General features: G+C 48.2%; 1 protein-coding gene across 2 annotated transcripts in view; it reads right to left on the minus strand.

The window, feature by feature from the left end:
- nhej1 (nonhomologous end-joining factor 1) overlaps positions 1-27,983 on the minus strand; it is a 293,398-nt gene that overhangs the window by 243,513 nt on the left and 21,902 nt on the right. For both annotated transcript variants that reach the window (XM_038790125.1, XM_038790126.1), the window contains exon 4: positions 4,861-4,999. In XM_038790125.1, coding sequence (XP_038646053.1) covers positions 4,861-4,999 — 139 coding nt within the window. The remainder of the gene's footprint in view (positions 1-4,860; positions 5,000-27,983) is intronic.

Consider the following 27,983-nt stretch of genomic DNA (forward strand, 5'->3'; position numbering starts at 1 on the left):
AAATGCTTTAGTTTACCTTTTTGGTGAGGGAGGTGCTGGGTTGATTTAGGGGAAAATTTAGACAGCTTTCATCCTTGATACATTGGGCAGCTGCCTGGACCCAAAGCTCTGGAATTCCTCCTCAAATCTCTTTGACTCCGTTCAAGACGCTTCTTAAAACCTACCTCATTAACCAAACCTTTGGTCACTCGTGGCTGGGTATTAAATACTGTTGGACGATCGGTGTACGATGTTAAGGGCACGGTATAAATGCAAGCTTTCGTTGTTGTACACCGAGATCTCTTGAGTGGGCATTCACCTCCCTCTTAACCCACATGTGACAGTGCCCCTGTGGCTGTAGACTGGGCCAAGTATTCCTGGCACTTGATGACTCAGTCTTCACATATTGGCAATTTTGCCAACTCTTCGAGCAATGTTTTCTTAATTTAATTTTTCTGAAGGTATAAGAAAAAAAACGAACTAAAACCCAGCAAGTGTCGCAACCCAGGAATGATGCTGTTTATTCAGCATGAAGCAACCGATTCAAATGGAGAATTTGCTATCTCGGTCTGAGAAATTTAATAGGAGGCGATTAAAATTACAAATGTCATCTGATGAGAGTAACGACGAAAAAACTATTTCCGCTGGTGGTTGGGTCAGGAACCAGAGGATACACGGATTTAAGTTAAGGAAAAAAAATAGAGGCGAGATTATAAGTTTTTAATCATGACGAGTAGTTATGATGTGAAAGACGCTGCCTGGAATGAGCAACGTTGGAAGCAGATTCAATAAGAAATTTAGAAAGATATTGGATAAATGTGCGAATAAGCAAAATCTGCAGAGCTATGGAGGAAGAGGAGGGTGCAACGGGACTAATTGGAAAGTTCCTTCAAAGAGCCAGCACAGGTAGGACGTGCCGAATGGCGTCTGTGCTGTATCATTTTGAATCGAGAGAATGAAGACTCTCCAACAGATGCGCGAGAGTTGAGTTTGACTCAATCTCATTTGTTTTAAAAATGGGAGAACTCAGCCACTCCAGGTTATCCCGGCACCCTCCACTGACAATTTGGTAACCTTGCTCCCAAATGGTTGTTGCCCCCCCCCCCCCCAGCGATAGTCCGCCGCCAAGCGTGGCGAGGGATGTTGCAGGGGTAAAGATGGCAGGAGAGAGCCCGTCGTGTGGGGCTACACCCATCACGGTGGAAAAGATGGCCGAGGTGGTGGCCGGGTTGCTCTCAAAACATTTTTGAAAGGCATCGGACGGAGATGATGACCTCGCTTAAGGAGTAGGGGGGTGAGGCCCTTGCCCCGATGAGAGGGGAGTTGGTGAGGACTTTGAAGCCGGTGCGGGAGCAAGGAGAGAACGTGAAGTGGGTGGAAGACGCATTATCACGGCACTGCGACCAGTTCACCTCCAAGGGTGAGGAGTTGCGAAAGATGGCAGAGATCAACAGCGGGCTGAGAGCCAATGTAGAAGACCGGGAGAACAGCTCATTAAGGCAGATTCTGAGGATTGTGGGTGTGCCTGAGAGGGGGTGGGCTGGAGACTCGTGGAATACTTCACCGACATGCTGGCAAAGTTGATGGGGGAGGGGGAGGATCCCTCCCAGTACAGATTGGACAAGGCTCACTGGTCACTCCGTCCAAAACCGAGGATGAATGAACTGCCGAGAGCTGTGATTGTCTGATTTCACAATTTTTACAAGGAGAAGGTGTTGAGGTGGGTGAAGCAGAAGCGGGAGGTGGAGTGGGACGGTAATGGTACACGTCTATACCGGGACCTGGTAAGGAGACGTGCGGCCTTTGTTCGAGCCAAGGCGGCGTTGTATAAACGCAACGTGCAATTTGTGTGGCCTACCTAGTGAAGCGAAGTGTCATGCACAATGCCAAGGACGATTACTCTGAGACGGCAGCGGAGAGGTTTGTGAAGGCAGAAGGCCTGGATTGGATGTAATTTGGACTCTGACAGGGTTTTTACTTTATGTTGTTCTTTCCCTTTATGGATGTTATTGTTATCTGTTTTGTGTAATAGGTGTTTGGGCTGGGACGGTTTGGGAGGGTCGGTGGGGATTGATGGTTATTTTGGTTTGAGAGTTTGTTTAATTGTGGGTGTTGGGAGTTTGGAGGGGGTGGGTGTGGAGGGGTGGTGGAGTTGGTGTTTTTTCGATGTCTGGGAGGGGGCTCTGACAGGGGCCATCACGCCAGCAAACATGATCTTGGCTGGTGAACAGGAACAAGGTGGGGGGGGGGGGGGGAGAGAGGGGGGGGGGGGGGTGGAGAGGCCACGGTTGTTGGAACCTGTGTGGGCAGGTTTCGATGGGCCAAGGTGTGAAAGGTGGGGATGATACCGGGTGGGGTGTTTTCGAGAGGAAGTGGTGGAGGGGTTTCTGAGACGGGAGGGGTGGGGCTGACGGTATCTCAGGCTGGGTCTCCAGGTAGGAAGGGTGGGTTGTGAGACACCCCCGGTCAGAGTGGTGACGTGGAATGTACGAGGGGTGGGAGGACCGGTGAAAAGGGCATGAGTTTAAAGGGCCTGAAAGTAGACATGATGCTGTTACAGGAAACCCATCTGAGGGTGAAGGACCAGATGAGACTGAGGAAGGGCTGGTAGTAGAGTGGGGTTCATGAAGGAGATGGGAGGGTGGACACGTGGAGGTTTTTACAGGATAGGGAGCATTCATTCTTTTCACCAGTGCATAAGGTGTACTCGAGGATCAACTTTTTTGTGATGTGGAGATGCCAGCGTTGGACTGGGGTGAGCACAGTAAGAAGTCTGACAACACCAGGTTAAAGTCCAACAGGTTTGTTTCAAACACGAGCTTTCGGAGCACTGCTTACTGTAAGACTTCTTACAGTACCCAACTTTTTTGTGGTGGGGAAGGCGCTGCAAGCTGGGGCAAAGAAAGCAAAGTACTCAGCGATCGTGATATCGGACCATGTTCCGCACCGGGGTTGGAGAAGGGTCCACCAAGAGGCCAGCGTAGAGGTTGGATGTGGGTCTGTTGGCAGACCCAAATTGTTGCATTAAGCCGAATTTATGCATTAGGATGGGGAAGGTGATTGAGGAGTATGTGGAGTTTAACCAAAATGGGGAGGTCTCGCCGTCGGTTGTTTGGGAGGCGTTGGAGGCCGTAGTGAGAGGCGAGGCCATTTTATTCAAGGCGAAGGTGGATTGGGAGCCACGAGAGGAACAGTAGCGGTTGATAGAGGAGATTTTGGAGGTAGATGGAAGATATGCGACGGACCCAGAGCCGGACTGTTGGTGAGGAGGAAGAAGTTACAGGCGAAGTTTGATCTTCTATCCATGGGGCAGGCGGTTTGTATTTTGCACTCCAAGGAGAGATGCTGTCACCCCCTTCCTGCTGCTTGCGACTCTGCTGTTGCAGTTCCAGCCACTCATGTTTTGGGGATGGAGAGGGAAAGATGGGGAAATTAAACTCAATTGTCGTGTAAACTCTGTATGTGATCCCAGCACACGCCACATGATGGCAACCAGGAAGCAACTATTCACCCCTCTGTAGCCCATCAAGGCATTTGTGTAAGTTCCCCTGTTGTTCTGGTTGAGGTCAGCTAACTGCATATACCTTAGAATTAGCAGGAGTTGGTTTAGCACAGTGGGCTGAACAGCTGGCTTGTAAAGCAGAACAATGCCAGCAGCGCGGGTTCAATTCCCGTACCAGCCTCCCCGAACAGGCACCGGAATGTGGCGACTAGGGGCTTTTCACAGTAACTTCATTTGAAGCCTACTTGTGACAAGCGATTTTCATTTCATTTCAATCCGAAAACCTCCCATTCTGCATGGCAGGTGGATATGGAGAGGGTTTACCCACATGTATCCTCCTAACAAGGGTGATCACTGTTTGTTGTGTGTGAATTGGCCGCTGTGTTCACCGACTCGGGGGGGGGCTGTTTTGATATTGTGAGTGGTACTATACGATGCAAGTTTGGCCTTTCTAATGGGGCCTGACGTCCTCTTTCCCTTTCACGCTGGGCAAGTGTATTGGCCGAGATTCAGGTGGAGGCACTCTCACGCCTCTGGGTCAAAGTCCATGCTGGGACTAGATTACAAAATCCCGGCCGACAGTTCAATACAGAGAGAGTGCTTTACATCACGCCTTTCGGGTGGGAGCTTAAACCGAGCTCTGTCTGCCATGGTCCCACGGCAATAGTCTGCAGCACTGCGAGAGAGCCCTCCTAGTATCCAGGACCAACATTTATCCCTTAACCAAGGGGCGCGATCTTCCGGCCACGCTGCACCGGAAAAGCATCTGGTTGCACCACAGACTGGCCGGTGAAAGCCGGGAGACCCCATGATCCCGCTCATTGTGGGCAAGATTCGCCTTGTAAGGTCTCGCAAGATTCAACGCATTCGGGCTGGGGGGAGGTTGGGGGTTTTATTTGTGGGCCTCAGACTGTGACCCATTTAAAAATGGCATCCCGACCTCACGCCACAACGGGTAGTTCTGGCGAGAGGAGCCCCCCCCTGTTGTAAAACACGATGAGCGGCCTCGGCAACTCGTTGCCCGTTCAGGCTCCTTATTCAACTGGAGTAGAGTTGAATAGCCACTTGTTTCTCGGCATTGCGAGTGTCGGGAAACACTCGGCTAAACACGCTCGCTCGGGAACGATGTTCCCTTGTGGGAAGATCACACCCAAGGTCTCTACAAATCAGAACATCTGGTCATTGTCACAGTTATGTGTGGGAGCTTGCTGTCATGTTACCTCCATTACAACAGTGACTGTGCTCTGCAAGTAGTTAATAGGCTGTAATACACCTTGGGACATCCCGGAGAGTTTTTTCCTCTCCGTTTCTCCGATTCTCCCTTTATTCAGTTTGGGAAGCCCAGATCCTTGGTACAGGTTACCACAAAAGGTCCTCACCTCTACTGAGTGTCGCACCATTTTCCTTGTAGTCGAGAATCTCTGCGTCTTTCCTTTCCAAGAGCAGCATTAGGTCCTGGGTCTGTCTGTGCAAAGCCCGCATCATATTCAACAAGGGGCAGATCATGTGGCGGGATACCTACAGGTGATACAGGGGGACAAAAAGGATCGGTTACAGCACCTAACATTACCGGTCTTTCACCTTATCTGACCACAGAGCAGCCAAACATGGTGCAATGGTGCCCAGCGTAGAACCGTTTAAAGCCATTTGTAAGTTCTGTGCATTCCTCATCCACACGGATGGGACCACGGACTTTCCAAACTGAGAAATACACCATTCAGCACATTAAACCAGTTCTGACTCTCTGTGACGTGCGCCCAGTTAGTCCCATTTCTTTAATAAGGTTTTATCCCTCCCAATATTTATCCACCTTCCTTTTAAAAGCCATCATGGATTATGCCAAAAGTAGGACATCCGTGTCTTTTATCTAATTCATTTTGGGATACAGGCTTTGTTGACAAGGTCAGTATTCGTCATTCCCAGTTGTAATAATTATAATCTTTATTAGTATCACAAGCAGGCTTACATTAACATTGCAATGACATTGTGTGAAAAGCCCCTAGTTGCCACATTCCAGCGCCTGTTCGGGTACACAGAGGGAGAATTCAGAATGTCCAATTCACCTAACAGCACGTCTTTTGGGACTTGTGGGAGGAAACCGGAGCGCCCGGAGGGAACCCACGCAGACACGGGGAGAACGTGCAGATTCCACAGACAGTGACCCAAGCCGGGAATCGAACCTGGGACCCTAGCGCTGTGAAGCAACAGTGCTGACCACTGTGCTACCGTGCCACCTTGCCTCCTGAGGTGGTGGTTGTGAGCCACTTTGTTGAACCCTGTAGTCCTACGTGGTGAAGGTAGACCACAGTATGGCTATCTCGGGATTTTCAGGATTTTGAACCAGGAATGAAGGGGGAACGGCTAATCTATTTTGGTTCGAACAACCCTCCACATTAAAGAATTTCCTTCTGTTCGTTTGGTGGTGACCTGCTATAATTTGGGGAGTTGGAACGGCATTTCGCCATTTCATGGAGCTTGAGGTGTACAATTATTGAGACATATCGCTGCCTTCTCCACCTCTTCCTGCGTCTGCCACTACTCAGTTGGGAGTCTGTAGGTTCAAGTCTAACTTCAGAACACGAGCACAAAGAAAATCAAGACTGACACTCAATGCAGCAACGAGGGAGTGCTGGAGTGCTGTGCTGTCAGAGGTGCAGTCTTTCCGATGAGACATTAAAGCAAGACTCCGTCTGCCCTTTCAAGCAGATGGGAAGGATCTGATGGCACTATTTCGAAGATGAGCAGAGAAGATCTGCCCAGTGTCCTGGTGAATATTTATCCTTCAATCAACATAGTCTGGTCATTGTAACGCTGTTGTTTGTGGGAGTTTGTTGTTGTGAGCAAATTGATAATCAAGTTGTACCAAATACAATTTACGGTTAAATACTGAGATCATTCACAGTGATTTGGTCGACTTCAGGCAAACTGTGCAGAAAGACAGAGGAGCAGCAGTAGGCCATTCAGTCTGCTCACCATTCAATGATTTCATGACTGATCTGATATACAGCAGATAGAATTTACAGTGCAGAAGGAGGCCATTCGACCCATCAAGTCTGCACCGGCTCTTGAAAAGAGCACCCAACTGAAGCCCACACCTCCACCCTATCCCCGTAAACCCACCTAACCTTTTAGGACACCAAGGGCAATTTATCAAGGCCAAGCCACCTAACCTGCACATCTTTGGACTGTGGAAGGAAACCGGAGCACCCGGAGGAAACCCACACGCAGACACGGGGAGAACGTGCAGACTGCGCACAGACAGTGACCCAAGTCGGGAATCGAACCTGGGACCCCGGAGCTGTGAAGCAACTGTGCTAACCACTGTGCTGCCGTGCCGCCCACAATGATAATCCTCAACTCCACTTTCCCACCTTATCCTCATCATCCTCGATTCCCTTTCTGATTAAGATCTGTCGATCTCAACCTTGAACATACGCAACATCCGAGCCTCTGCGGTAAAGAATTCCACAGACTCACTATCCTCTGGAGAGAAGAAATTCATCCTCATCTCTGTCTTAAATGGGTGACTCCTTATTCTGAGATTATGCGCTCTGGTCCCAGACGCTCACACAAGAGGGAAACAATCTCTCAGCATCTATCTCAGCAGCTGGGCTGGTGAAATCACATGAGACACAAAACATCAACTCTGTTTCTCTCTTCACAGATTCAGCCATACCTGTCAAGCTTTTCCAGCATTTTCAGGTTTTTTCCCTAGATTCCTAAGTGGTCGGGTAGCCTGCTAATTAGCCAAATTATGCCCCAGTACACGTCAATGTCTTCAAAAGGAGGAGAATTTTATAAGTCTGGGGAACAGGTGAAGAAAGGATATTGCTCAAACACAGTCAATATTTTAGGTGACACGTATCGTAGTTAGTGTTTGGTCATGAGAGAGAGTCATACTTTTCCAAAGAGTTGAGGAGAACCGGAGTCATCTTCAGACACTGTATATGAAATCATGCACAGGACAGGCTGTTTCTGAAAATATATTTATATATATATATAATATATATGAATGTGAAGCAAGGTGCAGTTTTACCACAGCCTGCTGATCAGTATCAGACTGAATAATTATGAGGTTTCCAGCAGCAAATAAACTGAGGTTTAGAAAAACATCTCAAAATCAAATAACATGAAGTTTCACATTTTTTAGTGTTTGGTCACTTCAGACCCAGGTTCCTGAAAAACCAACATTGGCTGCAGTCTCTGTGTTGGATGTGGTCAGTCTCCCGGGCCTCAGTCACCGCATGGGTCTGGGCTAAACACAGCCAATGGTACATCACGCCTCCCCTCATGGGCGTCGCCGCAAGTTAAGACCTTACCACCAATCACCCTCAATGTTGACTAACAAGTTTCGGCCGCGGCTCGGTGGGTAAGTCTCTCTCCTCTGAGTCAGAGGTTTGTGGGTTCAAGTCCCACTCCAGGGACTTGAAGACAAAATCCAGGCAACACATCCAGGCAACACTGTGGAGGGCTGCACTGTTGGAGGTGTTGTTCCTCGGACGAGTTGGTAAACTGAGGCACTGTCTGCCCTCTCAGGTGGGCACAAAGGATTCCACAGCACTAATTTTAAGAACACGACAGGGGTTTGGCTGGTGTACTCAGTCAACATCACTTAAAGAACTGTTGATCTGGTCATTATCACATTGCAGACTGTGAGATCTTGCTGGGCACAAACTGGTGCCTGCTTTGCCTACATTACAACAGCAAAGCAGATACATGTCAAAAGTGCTTTGCTGGAAACAGTGTGGTTGGGATAACCGATTACTGAGGGCCGAATGTTAACCGGCCTCAAATCAATACGTAGGTTTCCTGTTATACACCAGATCACTTAGTTGTACCGTTTTCGTTTCGTTATGTACTGTGTGTTGCCGTTGGACGTTTTGTTCTCTTTTTTTTATTACTTACATCTTTGCTCAGCAAAGCAAGTTAAATGCATAACCAATCAAACAAATTTTTTAAAAAGTGCTTTCAACTGTCCTGGCTTGAGACAATTCACACCTCTTTAACCTGTGATTATCCCTCTCTCCAGCTACCCCATCTGGACCTGTAGACTTAGGGCTGGTTTAGCACACTGGGCTAAATCGCTGGCTTTGAAAGCAGACCAAGGCAGGCCAGCAGCACGGTTCAATTCCCGTACCAGCCTCCCCGAACAGGCGCCGGAATGTGGCAACTATGGGCTTTTCACAGTAACTCCATTTGAAGCCTACTCGTGACAATAAGCGATTTTTATTTTTCATTCATTTCATTAATTACCTTCAAAGACTCACATTCAAAGTATCGTATTGCATCTTTGACTTTGTCTATATAAATGTTTCTGGAACCCACCTCTTCATTCACCGGAGGAAAGAGCAGTGCTCTGAAAGCTAGTGATTCAAAACAAACCTGTTGGGCTTTAACCTGGTGTTGTAAGACTTCTTACTGTGCTAACTCCATAAACCCGCTGAAGTTGAGCGCAAAACTTTGTTGCACCTGGTACAACACTAATTAGACTGGTTCAGTGTGAAGTGCATTTGGTTTGCTAATAATAATAATGTTTATTAATAATACACTTTATTAGTGTCACAGGTAGGCTTACATTAACACTGCAATGACGTTACTGTGAAAAGCCCCAGTTGCCACATTCCGGCGCCTGTTCAGGTACAGAGGGAGAATTCAGAATGTCCAATTCACCTAACCTGCACGTCTTTCGGGACTTGTGGGAGGAAACCGGAGCACCCGGAGGAAACCCATGCAGACACGGGGAGAATGTGCAGACTCCGCACGGACAGAAACCCAAGCCGGGAATCGAACCAATCCCACTCCCACCCTAGTCCCGTCGCCCTGCATTTGTTTCCTTTCAGGTGGGGATCCAATCCCCTTTGAAAGCCAAAATTGAATCTGCCCCACTGCAGTCTCAGAACCATAATCACTGGCTGCCGGACACAATCACAGTAAATTGGTTTCTCGAGTCTATCAACATAACTGAATTCCTTCATCCCAGGAAACATTCAGTAAATCTGTTCTGCACCCTCTCTAAAGCCTTCCAATCCTTCCTAAAGTGGTTTGCCCAGAACTGGACACAATACACCAGTCCAGACGGGCAGCACGGTAGCATTGTGGATAGCACAATCGCTTCACAGCTCCAGGGTGCTAGGTTCGATTCCGGCTTGGGTCACTGTCTGTGCGGGAGTCTGCACATCCTCCCCGTGTGTGCGTGGGTTTCCTCCGGGTGCTCCGGTTTCCTCCCACAGTCCAAAGATGTGCAGGTTAGGTCGATTGGCCATGATAAATTGCCCTTAGAGTCCAAAATTGCCCTTAGTGTTGGGTGGGGTTACTGGGTTATGGGGATAGGGTGGAGGTGTTAACCTTGGGTAGGGTGCTCTTTCGAAGAGCCGGTGCAGACTCGATGGGCTGAATGGCCTCCTTCTGCACTGTAAATTCTATGAATTCTACGATTCAGGCCGAGTCAGTGTTTTCTGAAGTTTCATCACTTCCTTACTCTTGTACTCTATGCCTCTATTTATAAAACCCACGATTCCAAATGCTTTTTAACCACTTTCGCAATCTGCCAATGGGCGGCCGCATGTGGGGGAACGAGTCCGCCTGAGTGGTGAGTGGGCTAGCGCGGCCGAGCATGCGAGCAAGCGTGTGAGTGAGCATGGACGAGTGAGCAAGTGCAAGAGTGGATGAGAAATTGGGTGAGAGGGTAGGTGAGGGAGAAAGGGAAACTGGAGAGATTTCACAACCTCAGTATATCTTAAAAAGCTTTGCAGTCAATGAGGTACATCCATGACCTGAATACGGGCGGCACGGTAGCACAGTGGTTAGCACTGTTGCTTGACTGCGCCAGGATCCCAGGTTCGATTCCCCGCTGGGTCACTGTCTGTGTGGAGTCTGCATGTTCTCCCCGTGTCTGCGTGGGTTTCCTCCGGGTGCTCCGGTTTCCTCCCACAGTCCAAAGACGTGTAGGTTAGGTGGATTGGCCATGATAAATTGCCCCTTAGTGTCCAAAAAGGTTAGGTGGGGTTGCTGGGTTATGGGGATAGGGTGAAGCTGTCTGTGTGGAGTCTGCACGTTCTCCCCGTGCCTGCGTGGGTTTCCTCCGGGTGCTCCGGTTTCCTCCTACAAGTCCCGAAAGACGTGCTGTTAGGTGAATTGGACATTCTGAATTCTCCCTCAGTGTAACCGAACAGGAGCCAGAATGTGGCGACTAGGAGATTTTCACAGTAACTCCACTGCTGTGTTAATGTAAGCCTACTTGTGACAATAATAAAAATGATCTCAAATGCTTTCCAACCAACAGTGCACTTTATGAAGTGACTGTTGTAATGTAGGAAATGCAACAAATTTCACATCGCAGAGTCCCACAAGCAGCAATGTGACGATCATCAGATAATCTATGATTTAAAAAGATATTTCATTCCAAACATGTTCAACATAGTAATGCAACCTGAATATCCAACAGAGTCAGTTTGTACATTTTTTCATTTACTAACCCCACCCACGGCAAACAACTCCTCAAATAAAGTTACGAACGGCCTTCTCTGTACCTCAAAGCCCTCCTCCGACCCCCTCAGGGCAAATTTGATTTTCTCCGACCTGATCATACAAATCTCCCAACCAGGCCGTGATCCCTGGCGGTGTAGCCAACCTCCAATTCAAAAGTATTAATCGCCAAGCAATCAGAGAGGCGAAGGCCACGACACCGGCCTCTTTCCTCTCCAGCAGCTCCGGCACCTCCCACACCCCAAAGATCGGCACCGTAGGGTCCGGCTTCACCTCAAACCCTACTATCTGACAAACGTTCCTAAACACCGCCTCCCAAACGCTCTCTAACTCCTCACACCCCCAAAACATGTGGACATGGTCACTGAACCCTTCCCACACCTCTTGTGTCCGTCCACTAGCTCTGGGAAAAACCCACTCATCCGGGTCTGAGTCATGTGCACCACATTAAATTGTACAAGACGCATCCTTGCGCAGGAGGTAACTGAGTTCACTCAGCGCATTTCTTTGCACCAAAGCCCCACCCTAACCCCCTCTCCAAACTCCTCCTCCCATTTCCGTTTGACCCTTTTCACTAAGGTTGTTCTTTGCTCTCCCAACCATCCTATGTGTCCCCAATCCTACCATCCCCCTTTCATCCGGGAGCAATATTTTCTCCAAAAGCATACATTCTGGGACCTGAGGGAACGAAGGCTGCTCCTTGTACGCAAAATCCCGCACCTGCCAGTGTCTGAACTAGCTCCCCTGTGGTAGCTCTGTCACCTGCAGTTCCTCTAGACCAGCAAACGTGCCCTCCGCAAACATGTCCCTGACCCACACTCGCCCTTCCTCCCTCCATCTCTTGTATCCCATCGATAGATTATCGACGATTAGTGACGTCGTTTGGGTGATGAACACTGGCCAGGAAACTGGGTCGAGAACCCTCCTCCTCTTCGAAATAGTGCTGTGGGTTTTTCATGCCCACCCGCTAGGTTTACCATCTCATCAGAAGCCCAGCACCTCCGACAGTACAGCACTCCTTCTGTGCTGCAGAAAACGTCGGCCTGGATGTTTGGAATGTGGTCCTGAACCTTCTGGCTCAGAGGGGAGAGTTCCACCCACTGAACCAGGGCTGACAGTCTATAGACTCCATTTCCAGAGATCCGCAGTGCCGAGACCAGTTTATCAGTACCCCTGTCAGAGGTAAAACTGCTTTTACTCCCCCATATCCACCCGAGGCAAAATGGATGCTGAAAACCAGTCTGCCTCACCCTCCGGCTAACCTTGGAACAAACAGCTGATTATCCCAGTTGAGGCTCAATTGTAGAAACACCACCTTGCTGCAATCTTGTTGACAGGTTGCTTTTTGATCCAGCCCAGACAATCTGTGACGCATTGCATATTTGCTTCTCAGTGTTTCATCTCGTTTGCACACAGGATCGAAAGAATGAATGTTACCGTCGGAAAACGGCACACAGAAACAAGCACAATGCCACAGGATCACCTCACATTCTCCCTGTTTTTCCATGCTGGTTCCCCGATTTCCCCCACACCCCCTACCCCCAATGTATTTACTCAGACAGCGAGCACTGATGGCATCACTGATCCAACCTGCACGGATGGAGTCAGAGTCAGTGGTTGACAAATTTTGATTGGAGAAATAGAGAACATAATGAAACAATTCAACCCAGTGAGGGCAGCACGGTAGCACAAGGGTTAGCACTGCTGCCTCACAGTTCCAGGAACCCAGGTTCGATTCCCGGCTTGGGTCACTGTCTGTGCGGGGTCTGCACGTTCTCTCTGTGCCTGCGGGGGAGGGGGGGGGGGGGGGGTTCCCTCCGGGTGCTCCGGTTTCCTCCCACAAGTCCCGAAAGTCCTGTTAGGTGAATTGGACATTCTGAATTCTCCCTCTGTGGACCCGAACAGGCGCCGGAATGTGTCGACTATGGGAGTTTCACAGTAACTTCATTGCAGTGTTAATGTGAGCCTACTTGTGACAATAAAAATTATTATAATAATTATTATTGAGGTGCCAGCTCGCAGCAAGAGAAACTCAGCGAGTCCCACTTACCCGCCCTTTCCCTGCAGCCCTGCAAACATTTTCACCTTCCAATCCCTTTCAGAAAGCCACGACTGAATCTGCCTCCACCGCACTCTCAGGCGATGCATTCCAGATCCTAGCCACTCGCTGCATGAAAGACGTTTTTCCACATGACACCGTTGGTCATTTTCTTTGCCCACCACCTTAAATCAGTGTCCCCTGGTTCTCGAACACTCCCACCAATGGGACAATTTCTCCCCTAATCTACTCTGTCCAGACCCCTCATGATATTGAACATCTCTACCCAATCTCCTCTCAACCTTCTCTTCTCCAACGAGAACAACTCCAGCTTTTCCGACACATCCTCGGAACTTCGTACGACTACTATCAAAAATTAATAGCATCGAAAACTGAAATCAACCATTGTCCACCAATTAATTCAGCACCATGGCACCATAAATCTGAGTTACGTCACATCTCCAAACTAGACCACCCAGTCCAACAGCTTAACAACAATACTTCACCCTCGATACTACCCAAGTATCAGCTATGGTTCAGTGGGTAGCACTTTCACCTGCAAGTCAAGGGGCCTCGGGTTCAAGTTCCACCTCAAGTCTTTGAGCATCAAATTCTGCTCGTCAGTACTGGGGGAGCATTATTGCTCTATCACCGGAAATATTCCAATGAAGACCCTCTCGGCCTGTTCATTTCCTTAAATTCATTTATGGGACGGGGGTGTCGCTGGTTAGCCCATCCCTAGTTGCCCTTCAGAAGGTGGTGGTGAGTTATCATCTTAAACCGCTGCAGTCTCTAAGGACATTGGTACATCCACTGTGCTGTTAGGGAGGGAGTTCCAGGATGTTGCCCCAGTGACAGTGAAGGAACGCCGATATATTTCCAAGTCAGGGTGGTGAGTGACTCGAGGGGAACCTCCAGATGGTGGTGATCCCAGATATCTGCTGCTCTTGTCCTTCTAGATGGCTGTGGTATTTAGTTTGGAAGGTGCTGACTAAAAAACTTTGGTGTGCTACTGCAGTGCATCTTGTAGATGGTACACACGGCTGCCACTGTTTGCCGGTGGTGGAGGGATTGAATGTTTGTGGAAGGAGGAGCAATCAAATGGGCTGCTTTTTCCTGGATGATGTCGAGCTTCTTGAGTGTTGTTGAAGCTGTACTCATTCAGGCAAGTGGAAAGTATTCCATTACACTCCTGACTTGTAGATGGTGGACAGGCTTTGGGGGGGAACAGGAGGTGAGTTACTCACTGTAGGATTCCTAGCCTTTGACCTGCCATGCCCACAGTATTAATGTGGCTAGTCCAGTTCAGTTTCTGATCAATGGTAACCCCCAGGATGTTGATTGTGGGGGATTCAGCGATGGTAATGCCATTGAATGTCAAAGGGCAATGGTTAGATCCTCTCTTACAGGAGATGGTCATTGCCTGGCTCTTGTGTGGCCCGAATGTGCAGTTCAGTTAGACACAACCATACAAATTAGCAGCAGGAGGAGCCTGCTCCGCCATTCAATAAGATCATAGTGATCTGACTGTGCCCTCAACTCCATCCTCAATAATCTTCGACTCCATTGTTGGTCAAGAATCAATCTACCTCCAGCTTCGTGATACTCATTGACTGTCTCTAATATTCCTGGGGATCCGGGGAATTCAAAGGTTCATCACCCTCAGAGGAAAAAATTCTTCCCATCTCTGTCTTAAATGGGAGATTCCTTACATTTAAACTCTGACCTCTAAGTCTAGTCCCTCCCACTAAGGGAAGCACTCTAAAGATCACATGATCCTACTGGAAAAGCACTGGGGGCTTTTGGTGCGCTGGTCCCAATGAAACACCGTTAAAAAAAATTCCACCTCAGCTACAGGCGGAGCATTTCAATATGCACAATGCATGCCACATTCGCCCACACAGTAACAGCAACGTATCTCAGGGAAGTGCATTGTACATGAAGTCTTCAGGATAGGCAGAGACACGTCGTCAGGCGCTGTACAAATACAAGTACAACGTTGAATTTTCTCTGCGTCTGAATGTTGAGGGCATAGATTTCTAGAATGATATTAGCACGAAGAGGGCCATGTAACCCATTGTGCTGGCTCTTTGAAACAGCCATCCAACTAGTCCCACTCTGTCCCCATAGCCTGCAAATGTATGTGAAATAATTGAGTTAGAGATCAAGAGTCATTTTAATTCCAATCCCACACTGAAGGTACAGAGGTGAAGGGAGTCTTCAGAGAAGGTATTTGCAGCTTACAAATAAGAAAAAATACACTACAGCAAGTACAGTGCCTTTAACTGGACAGAATTTGCATTTATATAGCACCCCTCATGACCTCAAGGGCAGGACATCCCAATGCCATGAGGTAGCAGCTTGTTGTGATGCAGCAAGCTCGATAGCCTATTTCAGACAGCAAGGTCTCACCCACAGCAATATAATAATGATCAGATGATCTGTTTCGAACTGAAGTTAGTTGAAGGATTAATGCTGACCCAAACAGCGGGGATTACTCCACTTTTCTCTTTTTGGTAGTGAAATGGGGTCATTAACACTTGAGAGAGTCGACCTGGGCTAAGCATTAGCATCTCAACGTTGCAGCGCTTCCTCAGTCATGGCATTGGTAATGTCAGGCTGGACAAGGCAGGAATAATTCGCAAGGCACTTCAAAGAGGAGGATGATCAAACGCCGGAAAGACAGATATTCTTGCTCCAGAATTGTCTTGCAATCAGAGGGGATTTCCAGTCAGATAAAACGTTTAAAATAGCCAAGAGGGGAGCAACAGATGCTTTCTTTATTTTGTGGGAAAAAAAAGGTACTTAAATGGCCCTGGCGCCTGGATTTAATTAAAACATGACACTAGGTTTGTGAAAATTGATAGAAATTTACATCTCTAAGTGAGGGAATTAAAAGAAAATTGCAGTTCCATAATTAAAAACAGCGCTTAGCGGGGCAAAGCAGATATTTATCTCCCAGAGAATAGAGACGCCAAATGCGTCAGAGGGTAGACAAATTTCCAAAGCAGCCTCGAGCGATGGATGAACCAAGGGAGTTGCTCCCAAATCCACCAGGACCGCAAATGTCTCCCACCCCTCAGATCTCAGTCCATTCAAACAGGTCCACTGCAGAAGTATAGGCTCCGCTCCATGACAATATACCTGGATAGGGAGTGTCGACGCAGAGATTTGCAAACCTGAATATCCCTCCAATGCACCCCCCCCCCCCCCCCCCCCCCCCCCCCCACCACATCCAAGTCCCTTCTGCTCCTCTGACAGAAACACAAACAATGCCGTATCAGCCTTGGCTCAGAGGGAAGCACTCTAGTCTTCCAGATGGAAGGACAAGGGTTCAAGTCCCACTCCAAAGCATCAAGCACATAATCTAAGCTCCTAGCATGATACTGCAGGAGTGTTGCACCAGTAGAGGTGCCATATCTCAGGTGAGACCTCAAACCGAGGCATTGTCTGCCTTCCTAAGCACACAGAAAAGACCAGGTTTAAGAACAACAGGGAGTCCAAATCCTTCCTATAATGCGGCGACCAGAACTGCACGCAATACTCCAAATGCAGCCGCACCAGAGTTATGTACAACTGCAACATGACCTCATGGCTCTGAAAATCAATCCCTCTGCCAATAAAAGCTAACACACCGTACGCCTTCGTAAGAACCCTCTCAACCTGGGTCTAGAGCCAAAGGGCCTGTACTGCGCTGTAATGTTCTATGTTCACCCAGGCTCCTGGACCAACATTCAACATCACTGAAAGAAATGATTAGGTCATTATCGCACGGCTGTTTCTGGCTGTTGCAATATGGGTGCCACAGTTCCTCCATTACAACAACGATAAGCCTAAAGTACTTTGATACATTGGTGCCAGTGCCTGCTCCTTGACACAGCTATTCAATTTGGCCCACTCTGCTGTCCTCCACAGCCGCTTCACCTTATTAAGGATATATCCAGTTCCATTTTAATTGAATCCCTTTCCACCACTTCAAGCAGTCCATTCAAGATCAGGACAGCTCGTTGCATGAAGTGAATCATTCGCCACATCTATTTTCTGGTCAATGACATCCCGTCTACAGCAACGTGGGAAATGGGGCAGTCGACTTGCGAAGAGCAAGGTGCCGAGAAACACCATCCAGGTACAGACCAGGTAATCTTTTTTATTTAAAGTATTGTTTGAAGGATAAACAGTGACCAAAACACAGGGGTGGGGGGTGAAGAGAGTGCCAGAGTGCGAAAAAGACAGACAGAGAGAGAGAGAGAGAGAGAAAGACTGCCCTGCTTATCCGAAAATAGTGGTATGGGGTCCATTAACTCTTCCTGAGAGGTTTCTTTGTCTCATCTGAAAGACTGCACCTCCAACAGTGCAGCACTCCCTCAGTAGGGCAGGTGGCGCACAAGCAACAGGCAATTTCCACAGCTCGAGCATGGGTGCCGTGCTGCATTCGCTCAACTTATTAAAATAGCAGCGTCAAGGTGGAGGCGAGCTCTGCACTCAAACCTAACACTAACTAACCGAGGGAAATAATCTAAGAGTAAAGGGAAAATAAAAGCACACTTTTCCCTGGCAGGGTAACTCTCAGGCATGCACACTCATTGAGCCCAAAACTGTTTCGTTTTCAAGGAGTTAGATATAGCTCTTTGGGGGGGGGGGGGGGGGGGGGGGGGGGGGGGGGGGCTAACAGGATCAAAGGATATGGGGGTGGGGGGGACAGGTTACTGAGTTGGACATCAGCCATGATCACAATGAATGGCGGAGCAGGCTCGGAGGGCCATATGGCCTACCCCAGATCCCATTTCTTATGTTTCTACAAGGGCAGCCGAAGGATGGGAACACCGGAAGTTCCGCTCCCTGTCCCACACCACCCTGATTTGGAAATATGTCAACGTTCCTTCACTGTCACTGGGTCAAATCCGGGAACCCCTCCCTAACAGCACTGTGGGTGTACCTACATCGCATGGGCTGCAGCGGTTCAAGGCAGTGGAGGCTCAACCCCCCACCTTATGTTCTTATGTTCTCAAGGGCAATTAGGGATGGGCAAGAAAAATGCTGGATTAGCCGGTGAGACCCATGGTCCTGTGAAAAGAATCTTTATAAAACATTTAGGGCGAAATTCTCCGACCCCCACGACGGGTCGGAGAATAGCGGGAGGGCCTTCCTGACATTTTTCCCGCCCTCCCACTATTCTCCCCCCCCCGCCCAACTCCCGACCCGAATCGCTGCCGCCGTTTTTTTACGGCCGGCAGCGATTCACAGCTGTTCGATGGGCCGAAGTCCCAGCCCTTTACGCCGTTTTTACGAACGGCAAACACACCTGGTCTGGCCGTTCGTAAAAACGGCGTCACAAACTCGCTTTTCATAACCATGGCACCGATTGGCACGGCAGTACCACGGCCGTGCCAAGGGTGCCATGGGCCCGCGATCGGTGGGCAGCGGGCCCGATGCCCGCGCACTCTTTCTCCTTCCGCCGCCCCGCAGTATCCATTCGCGGGGCGGCTGAGGGGCAACCCGGCCCGCGCATGCGCGGGTTTCGCGCAAATACGCGATGACGTCATCCGCGCGTTGGAGTCTTCCAATCCGCGCATGCGCGGCTGACGTCATATGACGCGTCAGCCGGCGCTAACTCCGGCAAGCGGGCTTAACGATATTCGTTAAGCCCGTCATGCCGGAGCCTACGGCGTCGGGCTGCGACCAGAATCGGTTCCCGGTCGGGAAGGGGCGCGCTGGCGTCAAACCCGCCCGGGTTTGACGCCAGCCTTACGATTTCTCCCGTTTTGGGAGAATCGCACCCTAAAAGCCTCAATCCACACTGTACCCCCCACCCAGGGTCTCGATACACCCACTTGGAATGCTGCACAAACCGGAACGCAGGTACACCAGATGATAGGATGTGACCAGACAGGATGTGACCAGAGCTTTGCTAACTAAAACACTAGGTCCTCAACCTTTGTATTCAAAGCCACTTTGAGATAAAGGTCACCATTCCAACAGCCTTTTAAGGTATTTGCTTGAATGTCGCAGTGGAGGCGTCCTCAGGAAATTCAACCACCCCAGCCCTTCCCCCACCGCCCCATCACTTCCTATCCCAATCTCCAAAGGACAGTGTCAAGTCACCAGCGTAACCCTCACAGATGCTTTTTTTAAAAACCCGTTATTGGTATAAAGCAACAGGAACAGGCAAATAAATACAGAAGGAAAAACATGCAGAATGCAGAATTCAAGGCACAAGTCTAGATTTTTCTGAAAGGGATTGTATGAAAATAAATGGGTCGCAGCCAGCATTTAACATTGAGCTGCGCTTGGTGGCACCGCAGAAGAGGGACAGGATGGAATCACATAGAACATATAGTGCAGGAGGAGGCCATTCGGCCCATCGAGTCTGCACCTACCCACTTTAAGCCTATCCCCATAACCCAATAACGCCTCCTAACCTTTTTGGACACAAAGGGCAATTTATCATGGCCAATCCACCTAACCTGCACATCTTTGGACTGTGAGAAGAAACCGGAGCACCCGGAGGAAACCCACACAGACACGGGGAGAACGTGCAGACTCTGCACAGTCAGTGACCCAGCGGGGAACCTGAGACCCTGGTGCTGTGAAGCCACAGTGCTATCCACTATGCTACCGTGCTGTCCTTTGGAAACACCCCAAGTCTGTGCTGCTCTAAGTGACTGGGGTTGATTTGTGTGATGCGACCATCCCCCACTCACTGCTTTTTGCTGGAGAAATCACCCAGCTTTTATAAACATACGAATTTGGAGCCACTCAGCCCCTCGAGTCTGCTCCACCATCCAATAAGGTTATGGCTGATCTGACTGCAAACTCAGCCGGCCGACTCCCGATAACCCCCTTGTTAATCAAGAATCCACCAAGCTCTGCCTTAACAATATTCAGAAACTCTTTTCTTCTCTATTCGTTCAGGAGATGTGGGCATCGCTGGCCAGAATTTCTTGCCCATCCCTGATTGCCTTTGAACTGAGTGGCTACCGAGGCACTGAAGAGGCAACCACATTGCTGTGGGTCTGGAGTCACGTGTCGGCCAGACCAGGTAAGGGCGGCAGATTTCTTTCCCCGGAGGACATCACTGAACCAGATGGCTCCCACTGTCTTTTGAGGAAGAGAGTTCCAGAGATGTACGACCCTCTGAGGGAAAATATTTCTCCTCGTCCCACTTTCAAATGAGCCACTCTTGTTTTTAAACAGTGGCCCCTAGTTCTAGATTCTCCCACAAGAAGAAACATCTTCACCACGTCCCATCCTGTCGATACCCCTCAGGGTCTTAAAGGTTCGAGCAAGCGCCCCTTACTCTTCTGAACTCTAATGGATACAAACCCAACCTTTCCAGCTTTTCCTCATAAGACAACCCGTCCGTTCCTGGAATTAGTCTAGTAAACCTTCTCTGAACTGCTTCTAACACATTTACATCCTTCCTTAAATAAGGAGACCAATACTGTGCACAGTACTCCAGATGTGGTCTCACCAATGCCCTGTACAACCGACACATAACCTCCCTACTGTTGTAGTGAATTCCCCTCACAATAAATAATAACATTCAATTAACTTTCCTAATTACTTGCTGTATCTGCGTACCAACCTTTTGTGATTCATGCACTGGGACACCCAGATCCCTCTGTACCTCAGAGCTCTGCAATCTCTCACCATTTAAAAAATAAGCTTCTTTTTTAGTCTTCCTGCCAAAATAGGCAATTTCACATTTGCCCACATTATACCCCACCTGCCAGCTCTTTGCCCTCTTGCTTGATCTATCTCTGTCCCTTTGTGGACTCCTTACGTCCTCTTCACAACTTACTTTCCGACCTATCTTTGTGTTGTCAACACATTTAGCAACCAGACCTTCGGTTCCTTCACTCAAGTCATTTATACAAATTGTAAAAAATGGAGGCCCCAGCAGTGAGTGACAGATCACTCGTCACTTCCTGCCAACCACAAAAAGACCCATCCATGCCAACTGTTTCCAGTTAGCTAGCCAATCTTCTACCAATGACAATATTACCCCCTGCACCATGAGCTTTTATTTTCCACAACTTCTTTATTAAGGGACTTTGCTGTAGATTGGGCCAATGAAATCAAATGAAATTCGCTTATTGTCACAAGTAAGGTTCAAATGGAGTTACTGTGAAAAGCCCCTAGTCGCCACATTCTGATGCCTGTTCGGGGAAGCTGGTACGGGAATTGAACCGTGCTGCTGGCCTGCCTTGGTCTGCATTAAAAGCCAGCGATTTAGCCCTGTGCGAAACCAGCCCCAATGAGTCGACATGCTGTAGTTCATGCAGACTCTTTAAACAGACAGCGTTGCTTAAACAGACTGTCTGTTACAGTGCATTGCTTAAATAGTCTGTCTGCTATAATGGCTGCTTAAACAGACTGCTACAGTGCGCTGCTTAAACAGACTGTCTGCTATAGTGTGCTGCTTAAACAGACTGTCTGCTATAGTGTGCTGCTTAAACAGACTGTCTGCAAAAGTGCGCTGCTTAAACAGACTGTCTGCTATAGTGTGCTGCTTAAACAGACTGTCTGCTATAGTGTGCTGCTTAAACAGACTGTCTGCTATAGTGCGCTGCTTAAACAGACTGCTATAGTGCGCTGGTTAAACAGACTGTCTGCTATAGTGCGCTGCTTAAACAAACTGTCTGCTATAGTGTGCTGCTTAAACAGACTGTGCTATAGTGTGCTGCTTAAACAGACTGTCTGCTATAGTGCGCTGCTTAAACAGACTGTCTGCTATAGTGTGCTGCTTAAACAGACTGTCTGCTATAGTGTGCTGCTTAAACAGACTGTCTGCCATAGTGCGCTGCTTAAACAGACTGTCTGCTATAGTGTGCTGCTTAAACAGACTGTCTGCTATAGTGCGCTGCTTAAACAGACTGCTATAGTGCGCTGGTTAAACAGACTGTCTGCTATAGTGCGCTGCTTAAACAAACTGTCTGCTATAGTGTGCTGCTTAAACAGACTGTGCTATAGTGTGCTGCTTAAACAGACTGTCTGCTATAGTGCGCTGCTTAAACAAACTGTCTGCTATAGTGCGCTGCTTAAACAGACTGTCTGCTATAGTGCGCTGCTTAAACAGACTGTCTGCTATAGTGCGCTGCTTAAACAGACTATCTGCTATAGTGCGCTGCTTAAACAGACTGTCTGCTATAGTGTGCTGCTTAAACAGACTGTCTGCTATAGTGCGCTGCTTAAACAGACTGTCTGCTATAGTGCGCTGCTTAAACAGACTGTGCTATAGTGCACTGCTTAAACAGACTGTCTACCATAGTGCGCTGCTTAAACAGACTGTGCTATAGTGCGCTGCTTAAACAGACTGTCTGCCATAGTGTGCTGCTTAAACAGACTGTCTGCAAAAGTGCGCTGCTTAAACAGACTGTCTGCTATAGTGTGCTGCTTAAACAGACTGTCTGCTATAGTGCACTGCTTAAACAGACTGTCTGATATAGTGCGCTGCTTAAACAGACTGCTATAGTGCGCTGGTTAAACAGACTGTCTGCTATAGTGCGCTGCTTTAACAGACTGTGCTATAGTGCGCTGCTTAAACAGACTGTCTGCTATAGTGCGCTGCTTAAACAGACTGTCTGCTATAGTGCGCTGCTTAAACAGACTGTCTGCTATAGTGCGCTGCTTAAACAGACTGTCTGCTATAATGGCTGTTTAAACAGACTGTCTGCCATCGTGCGCTGCTTAAACAGACTGTCTGCTATAGTGCACTGCTTAAACAGACTGTCTGCCATAGTGCACTGCTTAAACAGACTGTCTGCTATAGTGCGCTGCTTAAACAGACTGTCTGCTATAGTGTGCTGCTTAAACAGACTGTCTGCAAAAGTGCGCTGCTTAAACAGACTGTCTGCTATAGTGTGCTGCTTAAACAGACTGTCTGCTATAGTGTGCTGCTTAAACAGACTGTCTGCTATAGTGCGCTGCTTAAACAGACTGCTATAGTGCGCTGGTTAAACAGACTGTCTGCTATAGTGCGCTGCTTAAACAAACTGTCTGCTATAGTGTGCTGCTTAAACAGACTGTGCTATAGTGTGCTGCTTAAACAGACTGTCTGCTATAGTGCGCTGCTTAAACAGACTGTCTGCTATAGTGTGCTGCTTAAACAGACTGTCTGCTATAGTGTGCTGCTTAAACAGACTGTCTGCCATAGTGCGCTGCTTAAACAGACTGTCTGCTATAGTGTGCTGCTTAAACAGACTGTCTGCTATAGTGCGCTGCTTAAACAGACTGCTATAGTGCGCTGGTTAAACAGACTGTCTGCTATAGTGCGCTGCTTAAACAAACTGTCTGCTATAGTGTGCTGCTTAAACAGACTGTGCTATAGTGTGCTGCTTAAACAGACTGTCTGCTATAGTGCGCTGCTTAAACAAACTGTCTGCTATAGTGCGCTGCTTCAACAGACTGTCTGCTATAGTGCGCTGCTTAAACAGACTGTCTGCTATAGTGCGCTGCTTAAACAGACTATCTGCTATAGTGCGCTGCTTAAACAGACTGTCTGCTATAGTGTGCTGCTTAAACAGACTGTCTGCTATAGTGCGCTGCTTAAACAGACTGTCTGCTATAGTGCGCTGCTTAAACAGACTGTGCTATAGTGCACTGCTTAAACAGACTGTCTACCATAGTGCGCTGCTTAAACAGACTGTGCTATAGTGCGCTGCTTAAACAGACTGTCTGCCATAGTGTGCTGCTTAAACAGACTGTCTGCAAAAGTGCGCTGCTTAAACAGACTGTCTGCTATAGTGTGCTGCTTAAACAGACTGTCTGCTATAGTGCACTGCTTAAACAGACTGTCTGATATAGTGCGCTGCTTAAACAGACTGCTATAGTGCGCTGGTTAAACAGACTGTCTGCTATAGTGCGCTGCTTAAACAGACTGTGCTATAGTGCGCTGCTTAAACAGACTGTCTGCTATAGTGCGCTGCTTAAACAGACTGTCTGCTATAGTGCGCTGCTTAAACAGACTGTCTGCTATAGTGCGCTGCTTAAACAGACTGTCTGCTATAATGGCTGTTTAAACAGACTGTCTGCCATCGTGCGCTGCTTAAACAGACTGTCTGCTATAGTGCACTGCTTAAACAGACTGTCTGCCATAGTGCACTGCTTAAACAGACTGTCTGCTATAGTGCGCTGCTTAAACAGACTGTCTGCTATAGTGCACTGCTTAAACAGACTGTCTGCTATAGTGCGCTGCTTAAACAGACTGTCTGCTATAATGTTTGCTTAAACAGACTGTCTGCCATCGTGCGCTGCTTAAACAGACTGTCTGCTATAGTGCGCTGCTTAAACAGACTGTCTGCTATAATGTTTGCTTAAACAGACTGTCTGCCATCGTGCGCTGCTTAAACAGACTGTGCTATAGTGCACTGCTTAAACAGACTGTCTGCTATAATGTTTGCTTAAACAGACTGTCTGCCATCGTGCGCTGCTTAAACAGGCTGTCTGCTATAGTGCGCTGCTTAAACAGACTGTCTGCTATAGTGTGCTGCTTAAACAGACTGTCTGCTATAGTGCGCTGCTTAAACAGACTGTCTGCTATAGTGTGCTGCTTAAACAGACTGCTATAGTGCGCTGCTTAAACAGACTGTCTGCTATAGTGTGCTGCTTAAACAGACTGTCTGCTATAGTGCGCTGCTTAAACAGACTGTCTGCCATCGTGCGCTGCTTAAACAGACAGTTTCCACATTACACAGGCACCGTTTGCTGCAAAATAGACTGTTTGCTCCAAGAGCTGTCACAAGGGGGAAGATGATGGCGCAGAGGTTATGTCACTGGACTTGTAATCCAGAAACTCAGGCTAACGTTCTGGTGTCACAGGTTCAAATCCCAGCAGAGCAGCTGATGGAGTTTAAATTCAATGAATAAACCTGGAGTTGAAAGCTAGTTTCAGCAATGGTGACCATGAAACCATTGTTGAATGTTGAAAAAAAACCCATCTGGTTCACTAATGTCCCTTCAGGGAAGGAAATCTGCCGCCCTTACCCTGTCTGGCCGACACGTGACTCCAGACCCACAGCAATGTTGTTGTCTCTTAACTGCCCCTCTGAAATGGACAAGCAAGGCAACCAGCTCAACGGTAAATAGGGATGGGCAACAAAATGCTGACCCAGCCAACGACGCCCACATCCCAGGGAAGAATGAAGAAAAAATAAACAATCCCACCTCCCAATCACTGGCCGACAATCATAACTCAAAAATGTTATGACAGCTTCACTCTTTTTTCCACCCTTCCCGCACCTCACCGTGTACCCAATTGTAAAGCAGTGCCAAAACGAGCAGGATGAACTACAGAAGATAGGTAAATAAGATTCAGATACAAACGGGATTCGCTGTCTGTTTTGAGACTTCAGGGTATCCAGTTCACCTCAGTCTCAAAACAGTCAATGTTTGAAGCAGTGTTGTTCTACCACCTAGTGGAAGATGATGGCACAGCAGCTTTTGCTCGTTTTTCTCTGGATAGTCACTGAATAGGGGCATTGACGTAGCACCCAGCCAAGAACAATACAGCACAGGAACAGGCCCTTCGGCCCTCCAAGCCTGTACCGGACATGATACCAACCCTGGCCAAAACCCTCAGCACTACCTTGTAACGTATCCCTCTATAAATGAAATGAAAATCGCTTATTGTCACAAGTAGGCTTCAAATGAAGTTACTGTGAAAAGCCCCTAGTCGCCACACTCCGGCGCCTGTTTGGGGAGGCTGGTATGGGAATTAAACCGTGCTGCTGGCCTGCCATGGTCTGCCTTCAAAGCCAGCGATTTAGCCCTGTGCTAAACATACCCATCCTATCCATGTGTTTGTCAAGATGCCGTTAATGTATCTGCTTCCACAACCTCCCCTGGCAGCGCGTTCCAGGCACTCACCACCCTCTGTGTAAAAAACCTGCCTCGCACATCTCCTCTAAACTTTGCCCCACGGACCTTAAACCTATTCCCTCTGGTGACTGACCCCTCCACCCTTGGAAAGAGTGCTTGCCCATCTACTCTATCCCTCACAATCTTGTGGACCTCAATCAGGTCACCCCTCAACCTCCGTCGTTCTAATGAAAACAGTCCGAGTCTATTTAGCCGCTCCGTATAGCTAACACCCTCCAGACCAGGCAACATCCTGGTAAACCTCCACTGTACCCTCTCCAAAGCCTCCATACCCTTCTGGTAGTGTGGACCCTTTCACATCTCTCAGAATAGGGACAGTAGCGTAGTGGTATGTTACTGGACTGAAAAAGAGGCCTGCACTAATTGGGAGATATGGGTTTCAATCCCACCACAGCAGCTGGGGGAACTTGAAATCAATTGATTAAAAAAAAAAGGTCCTCATCTCAGTAATGAAGACCATTAAACTACTGAACCTCTTTATTGGAAGCTGTTCACAAAAGGTTCAAAAGGCAAACAGCTCAACCCAGGAATCAGGCGAATGAGGAAAGATTGGGTCTGTATCCACTGGAGTTCAGAAGGAGGGGAAATCAGGGCGGCGCAGTGGTTAGCACTGCCGCCTACAGCCCTGCAGACCTGGGTTCGATCCCGGCTCTGGTTCAGTCTGTGGGTGGAGTTTGCACATTCTCCCCGTGTCTGCGTGGGTCTCACCCCCACAGCCCATAAAGGTGAGCAGGGTCAGTGGATTGGCCACGGTAAATTGTCCCTTAATTGGATGAAAATAATTGGGCACTCTAAATTTTTTTTTTAAAAGAATGAGAGGAGATCTGATTGAAACATATATAAAATTGAGGGGGGTAATGCTGAGGCCGTGCTTCTACTCATGAGCGAATCCAGGGAACAGTTTCAAAATAAGAAATGTCCCAATAAAGACGGAGATGAGGAGGATTCTTTCCTCTCACAGGGTCAGTAGTGTTCAGATTCTCTTCCCCAGGAGGCTGGGTCAGAATATATTGAAGGCTGAATTAGACAGATTATTGATAGACAAGCGTTATTGTGGGTGGGTGGGTGGGTGGGTGGGTGGGTGGGTGGGTGGGGGGGGGGGGGGGGGGGGGGGGGTTTGTGGATGGGTGCAGGCAGAGTTAAGGCCACAATCAGAATTATCATCATCGTGCTGCATCTTGGAGGACTCTCGATGTGCTGAATGGCCTGCTTCCCCCTCCATTCGGCCCATCGAGAATGCGCCACGATGCAGTAAGATGATGATAATTCTGATTGTGGCCTTACCCACTTCATGTACTAATGTCCTCTGCGGAAGGAAACTGGCTGTCCTTCCTCAGTCTGACCCCGATGTGACTCCACTCACACTCAGTAAAGGAAAATTAGGGCTGGTCGATAAATGTTGGTCTTGTCAGCGACGCCCACAATTCATGCGGAAATAAGTTGCAGATAGCCTCATGTTATCCTTTTAACAGTTCTGTTCCCAATGACGCATAACCCATTGGTTAGAATGCTCATTTTTAAAACATTCATGACTTTTCGAATCAGACAGCCACACAGGTCCTCTCTTGCAAACAGCAATGGAATGAATTATTTTAACGGTGTTGACTGAGGGAGGGATGAATGTTGGCCGGGGACCAGGTAAACTCCCCTGATCTTCAGGTATGGCCAGGGGAATCATAACAGCAACCAAGCACATCTCTGAAGTATATTTCTTTAAAGGAAGCATCAAAACATGTTTTAACAAGTAGTTTACAGAACATGTGTAGAAATTCTTTTTTAAAGCATGGAAAATAAGTTGAATATAAAGTTAGCAATTTAACATTTTCAATCTTTTGATTTTACCATTTTGTTTCCCTTCTAATAATTCTGCAGCCAATGCTAAATAGCCTGATGATGCTCCACTTACAGACATACACGGACTTTGGAGCAGGTGATTTGAAACTAAATTCATCACAAATCCCTCAAACACCTGTACCACCTTCAACATTGACTCTCTCCACTCCCAATGCACAGTAGCAGCAGTGTGTACCATCCACAAGATGCACTGCAGGAACTCACTAAGGCTCCTTCAACAGCACCTTCCAAACCCACAACCCATCT

The sequence above is a fragment of the Scyliorhinus canicula genome, chromosome 2 (genome assembly GCF_902713615.1).
Source record: "Scyliorhinus canicula chromosome 2, sScyCan1.1, whole genome shotgun sequence".
In the NCBI taxonomy this organism is placed as follows: domain Eukaryota; kingdom Metazoa; phylum Chordata; class Chondrichthyes; order Carcharhiniformes; family Scyliorhinidae; genus Scyliorhinus; species Scyliorhinus canicula.